This window comes from Empidonax traillii, unplaced genomic scaffold (genome assembly GCF_003031625.1).
Source record: "Empidonax traillii isolate 1590-97213 ecotype Southwest subspecies unplaced genomic scaffold, ASM303162v1 scaffold332:size1087224, whole genome shotgun sequence".
Classification (NCBI taxonomy): Eukaryota; Metazoa; Chordata; class Aves; order Passeriformes; family Tyrannidae; genus Empidonax; species Empidonax traillii.
In genome coordinates this window covers 962,172-968,717 of record NW_020955525.1, presented here as the reverse complement: position 1 = coordinate 968,717, position 6,546 = coordinate 962,172, and the positions used below count along the sequence as shown (strand labels likewise).

At 41.5% G+C, this 6,546-nt stretch overlaps 1 protein-coding gene across 1 annotated transcript in view; it reads left to right on the top strand.

Moving 5' to 3' along the window:
• Positions 1 to 6,546, top strand: part of DOCK4 (dedicator of cytokinesis 4) — a gene marked incomplete at its 5' end in the record, with an annotated part of 156,630 nt that overhangs the window by 82,287 nt on the left and 67,797 nt on the right. The window contains one exon of the mRNA XM_027891849.1: positions 4,924 to 5,051. Coding sequence (XP_027747650.1) covers positions 4,924 to 5,051 — 128 coding nt within the window. The remainder of the gene's footprint in view (positions 1 to 4,923; positions 5,052 to 6,546) is intronic.

The window sequence follows — 6,546 nt, the reverse complement described above, 5'->3', positions numbered from 1 at the left end:
AGGCGGTTCAGGACATTGGTCGCCTGAGTCTGACCCTGGAGATGACAGACTCACTCGGCAGCATCCTGAATGACCAAGCAGCCTTTTTCAAGGAGAGCACTGCTTGCTCCACACGGAGAGGGGCCTAGAAAAGGTGGCCTAACCAAAGCTCATCTCCACTCTTCACCTGGTTGGTTAACCGCGGCCAACAGGCATCTTCTGTTGCGATCAAACAAAGATTAAGAGTAAAAGGCATATACCTGCCTCCAAAGGTGTACTCAAATTAACACTCGCATGCTGGAACATCAGAACCATGCTTGATCCTGCGAACAGTGGACGTCCTGAGTGCCGCTCTGCTCTAATTGCCCATGAACTGTCACGACTCAACATCGACATCGCTGCTCTCAGTGAAGTTCGTCTTCATGAGGAAGGCAGCCTTAGAGAACATGGTGCCGGTTATACACTCTACTGGTCAGGTAAACCCAGATCTGAAAGGCATCTCTCAGGAGTTGGCTTCATGATTAAAAACTCTATTGCCTCTAAACTTGAAAATCTGCTGGCTGGTCATTCTGATCGTATTATCTCCCCACGCCTCCCATTACACAACAAGCAACATGCTGTTCTCTTTAGTATATATGCCCCAACTCTCCAAGCTGATCCTGCTGAAAAAGATAAATTCTACAACGACCTACGCCACCTTATCCAAAAGATCCCTGCAGATGACAAGATCATTATCCTTGGTGATTTCAACGCCAGAGTAGAAAAGAACTCTGAAGCCTGGAAAGGAGTATTAGGCAAGCATGGTGTTGGGAACTGCAATGATAATGGTCGCCTTCTGCTAGAGTTTTGGGCTGAGCAGCAGCTTACCATCACCAACACTATCTTTCAGCAGAAAGATAGTCTGAAGACAACCTGGATGCATCCTAGGTCCAAGCACTGGCACCTCATTGATTACATCTTGGTCTGACAGAGAGATATCCGCGATGTTCGTCACACCTGCATGATGCCTAGTGCAGAATGCCAAACAGATCATCGCCTTGTGCGCTGTAAACTTAACCTCCACCTTAAGTTCAAACCTAAAAAGGGCGGCATTCCTAGAAGGAGACTTCAAGTTAACAGTCTTCAAACAGCTACAGTAAGGGACAGTTTCCAGGCAAATCTCCAATCCAGGCTTGAAGTTCATTCCACAGATCCCTCTCCCGAAGCGCTCTGGCAACTTATTAAAAATTGCATTCTGCAGTCCTCTGAAGAGTCCTTAGGGTTCTCCTTTAAGAAAAACAAGGACTGGTTTGATGAAAACAATCATGAGATCCAGGAATTGTTGAGTAAGAAGAGAACTGCTCACCAAGCCCATATTGCTCAGCCATCTTGTCATATAAGAAAAGCAGCCTTTCGACTTGCATGCAGCGAGCTACAACAGAAACTTCGTGACATACAGAACAAGTGGTGGACCAATCTTACGCAAAAAATCCAATTATGCGCAGATACAGATGATTACAGGGGATTCTATGAGGGCCTGAAAACAGCCTACGGTCCTACACACCAGGTTCAAAGCCCTCTACTCAGTGCAGATGGCCAAACGCTTCTCACAGATAAAGTTTCCATTTTGAATCGATGGTCTGAACACTTCCAGACTCTCTTCAGTACTAACCGTGTAGTTCAGGTCTCAGCAATGCAGTACATTTCACAACAACCAGTGAAAACAGATCTGGACACTGCCCTCACCATGGGAGAAACTCTTAAAGCAATACAGCAGGTGAAAATTGGCAAGGCAGCTGGGGTTGATGGAATCCCACCTGAAATCTGGAAGCACGGTGGCCAAGCACTCCATGTTAAGTTTCACAAATTTGTGGTGTGCTGCTGGGAATGAGGTGTAGTGCCTTCAGACCTTCGTGACGCTGTCATCGTCACCTTGTACAGGAGGAAAGGAGATAAATCAGACTGCTCAAATTACCGAGGTATTACTCTGCTCTCCACTGCTGGTAAAATCCTTGCAAGAATTCTTTTGAACAGACTAATACCCGCCATAGCAGAAGATCTTCTACCTGAAAGCCAGTGTGGTTTCCGAGCCAACAGAGGTACCACAGACATGGTATTTGTTCTCAGACAACTGCAAGAGAAGTGTCGGGAACAGAACAAAGGACTCTATGTTACCTTTGTTGATCTCACCAAGGCTTTCGATACTGTGAGCAGAAAAGGTCTGTGGAAGATTTTGGAACATTTAGGATGTCCTCCCAAGTTCCTCAAAATGATCATCTCGCTTCATGAGGACCAGCGCGGTCAAGTCAGATATGGGGACGCACTTTCTGAGCCGTTTCCAATAGCCAATGGTGTGAAGCAAGCTGCGTTCTCGCACCAACCTTATTCACGATCTTCTTCAGCATGATGCTCCAAAGGGCCACGGCAGACCTCGATGATGAAAACGGCGTCTACATTCGATATCGTACCGATGGGAGCCTTTTCAACCTAAGGCGACTGAAGGCCCACACTAAGACCTTAAAGCATCTTGTCCGCAAGCTGCTTTACGCTGATTATGCCACCCTCGTCGCCCACACAGAAGTAGCTCTGCAGCGTTTAACATCCTGCTTTGCAGAGGCTGCTGAGCTTTTTGGACTGGAAGTCACCTTGAAGAAGACAGAAGTTTTATATCAGCCTGCACCTCAGGAAGTCTTCCATCATCTCCATATCACCATTGGTGAAACAGCACTCAGATCAATCCAGCAATTTAATTACCTGGGAAGTATCATCTCCTCAGACGGTAAGATTGATGCTGAAATTGACAACAGGTTAGCAAAGGCTTACAGTGCTTTTGGTAAACTCCATAAAAGAGTGTGGCAAAACAAACACCTGAAGAAAAGTACTAAGATCGGTGTTCACAGAGCCATCGTACTGTCTACTCTTCTATATGGTTCTGAATCATGGGTCATTTACCGGCACCACTTGTGTCTCTTAGAACGCTTCCATCAGTGCTGCCTCCGTACAATACTAAACATCCACTGGACTGACTATGTGACCAACACGTCTGTCCTTGAACAGGCAGCAGTCATGAGCATTGAGGCCATGCTGCTGAGAACACAGCTGCGCTGGGCAGGGCACGTCTCCAGGATGCAGGACCACTGCCTCCCTAAAATTGTGCTCTATGGGGAACTTGCCACTGGCTGCCGCAAGAGAGGAGGCCCGAAGAGGAGATACAAGGACTGCCTGAAACAATCCCTCAGCCTTGGCCATATTGATCACCACCATTGGTCTACCCTGGCCTCCAATCGGGAGGCCTGGAGACACACCATCTATAACGCTGCTGCTGCTTTTGAGAACACACGCAGGATCACTCTCGAAGAGAAAAGACAACGCAGAAAGAATCGTGTCTCGTCGATATCACCTGGGGAGTCTTTCTGCTGTACCTTCTGCAACCGGACTTGTCTATCTCGCATTGGCTTTTTTAGCCATCAGCGCGCTTGTAGCAAGCGTGGGTAGAGCCCTTCTCAAATCTTCGTTCGCGTAGCCTAGCCATGATGATGACAGATAGTCAAGAATTCAATACGTAAGGCTTAACAGGAAGCAGGGAAAAGGAGGCATCCCCTGTAATCTGGAGGTTTAAGTCTTTTTGATAGGAATGGAGAGTCCTGCTTTATTGCTTCAGCTGAAGGCATTAGCTCTGTTTTTTCATCCAGCAAGAATCAATAAGCAGATTTAGGAGTGGGGATCAAAAGGTGGCATTTCTTAACCAGAGGTCGGCACATTGGCCGTTTCCCTGTCTTGTGTTATATAGATGACTAGACATTGAAAACACGACAATAATAGAGCATAACAAGATTAGTGCTTTATTTCAGTGAGGAAAAGAAGCATTAAACAAAACCTCAGAATAAATTATCTTTTTCTTCTTCATGTTAAAAAATAAGGGAAATAGATGAGTTAGGGAAAGTGTTTGTAGAAAGAGTAATCTACAAACAATACCTGGCAAAATTATTTTGAAGGGGTAATTTTCCAGCTAGATAACTCAGTTTTTAGGATATAATTGCAATAATGAACAAAGAAACTATGTAGATAAATATATTTAATGAAATTTAATATAATGAAGTATATAATCATCATTAAAATTTCAGTAGAGGAAATTATTCAAGTACATTTCTATTAGAGTATAAATTCTAAGTTATGGAAAAGATCTAAAAATAACAACAAAATGAAAACAGGTAACACCCTTTCCATTTATCAAGTTGTAAATAGGTGTTTAAAGTGTTATCACAAGTGTAGGTATTAGGGTTCTTCCCATTTAATATTGTCTTTAATTGTAAGAAAAAGAAGCAGGAAAATGTAGCACGTTAATGACTTTCTTGCATAATTTTCAGAGAATTCAAGACTGAAAATAGCACCAAAGAGCCGTGTTTAAAAAATGAGATAGTGGAAAAGCAAATCATTTTATGTAGTCACCATTATGTAGTCTAAATTGCTCCTACTCAGTAGGAGTGAGGAATCTGGAAAAGTGAAAATCCTGACAGTACTGCTTGTCTGTAAAATAGAACTCATCTGTAGAATAACAGAAGTTCCAGATGAAGTCTGTTGTGACCTGGGCTTGTAAATGGGTCCTGTCACATGGCAGGAATACCAGAGCATAATTTCACATTGTTTTGAGTACAAGTGTTACTGTGCTACTTTTTTTTGCATGACAGTTCAATAAAAGCTAAAAACTTTCTGTTATATATTCCACACAGTGCTGTTTTTTCTCCATCCATGATTTTCAGCATATTGTTTATTCTTCAGACATTTCCTTTAGGATATTATGATTATGAAATAAAATCTTCTGTCTATCAAAAATGTTGGTTAAAGCAAGCAAAAGCTTCTGCTCATCAGAAATGCTGTTTTGGACTGAAAGCATGTTTTATATCTGTGTTAAATTTAGTGATTATATGAGAGGCTCCTACTCATAAAATATTTAATTTTTTCCAGATTCTCGATGCATTCTTCTTCCGGTAGTTTTGGATCATCTCCACATGCATTTACAAGAGCAGAAGGACCTTATAATGTGTGCCCGTATCCTTAGCAACATATTTTGCCTCATCAAGAAGAACAGCTCAGTGAGTAAACACCATATCACATCCATTTGAACTTCTTTTTATGGCTCAATGACTTTTAATGACACAGACTGGACTTTGCCCCAGAGCATTTTAAAGAGTTGTCTCTGTAATAAATCTGCATAAATCTGTCATTTTGATTTCTCATGACTCTTTTCTTTCCATGCAAGAGTATTTTAATTGTGGCATGTAGTGTTTTGCCAAGCTTTGACTCTTTTTGAGTACTGTGCTGGAAGGAAAGAAATGTCCACTTGCTTTTAGGGGCGTTTTCTATTGTGGGCTGTTTAGTCTTAGGGTATACAGGTTTAATATAGGTAAATAGATCGATATGAGTATTGCAAAGGGAAATGCACTTGGTTGTTAGTTGATAAACTTTGTGGTCAATTTCTGATATTTGTGTTTGCAAATTAATCTATGAAAGCTGCATATGAGAGCTAGCTTAGGTGTTTGGAAATGTGAAGATGATGATAGGTTCTGGCCAGCAACAGGATATAAGACAATTAAAACCAAACATTGCCTGTAGTTAGTGCAGTACATGCATATCAAGGCCAGCATATGTTACCTTGTATGCATTAATGAGAACTGTTTTATGTTGCTCCATCCAATTAAAGTTGCTCCATCAATGATTTGGTATAGGTGTGTCTTGCACCTTTGACACTGTAATAGTGTTTTTATTGCAGCTTCTCCTCAGTTAGTACAAAACATCATCCCAAGATAAAGTGATAGATGCTAAAGCAGAGCTGTGGTTTTGGATTGAGAGAAAGGCTTACATGTCTGGTCTTAATCACTGCAGATCTTCCATTTGGAGTCACTAAGCCAGAGATGTAGACATTAACAAGTGGATGTCTACACAAAACTCTCTAATGTTCAGAATATGCAGCTAATAATTTTAGTACTCTTTGATTCACTGAGAGTATTAACAATTTGGTGAATTTGACATGATTTTTGTGGATCGGTTCGGAACTTCATTCTTCCTATGGTAGTCAAGATAATTTAGAGGTTGAGGGAACACGTGAATTTGCAGTAAGGCAGGTTTGAAAATTAGGCTTGTTGGCCATTCTAATAGTAGTTTGTGCATGGATCCTTGCAGTTGATACAGTTCCTAATGTGTCATATGCTTCATACAAACAAACAAAAAACCAAAACCAAGCAACAACACCCCCCCAAAAAATCCAAATCACTCCTACACGTCAGTGTCAGCAAACTTTAACAGTTTGTTTGTTAGCTAAGTTTTAATTTGGTTGTGTGCATTTGATTATGAAGTGTTTGTTTCTGTGAAGAAGTGTCATCTTAAATTGTGGATAAAATCGCTCCAATTAAGATGTCTATAGCAGTGGAGACAGAAAACAGTGTTGAAACAGGGAAAACATATGTCCATCTGAATTAAAAAGGAGAAGTAACTACAACTTGACTTTATCAAATATTTTTATGCATGTAACTAAGGTCTCTTTTGGCAGGGAACACTTTGGTTTCTTTGTATTGATGTTGTGTACAACAA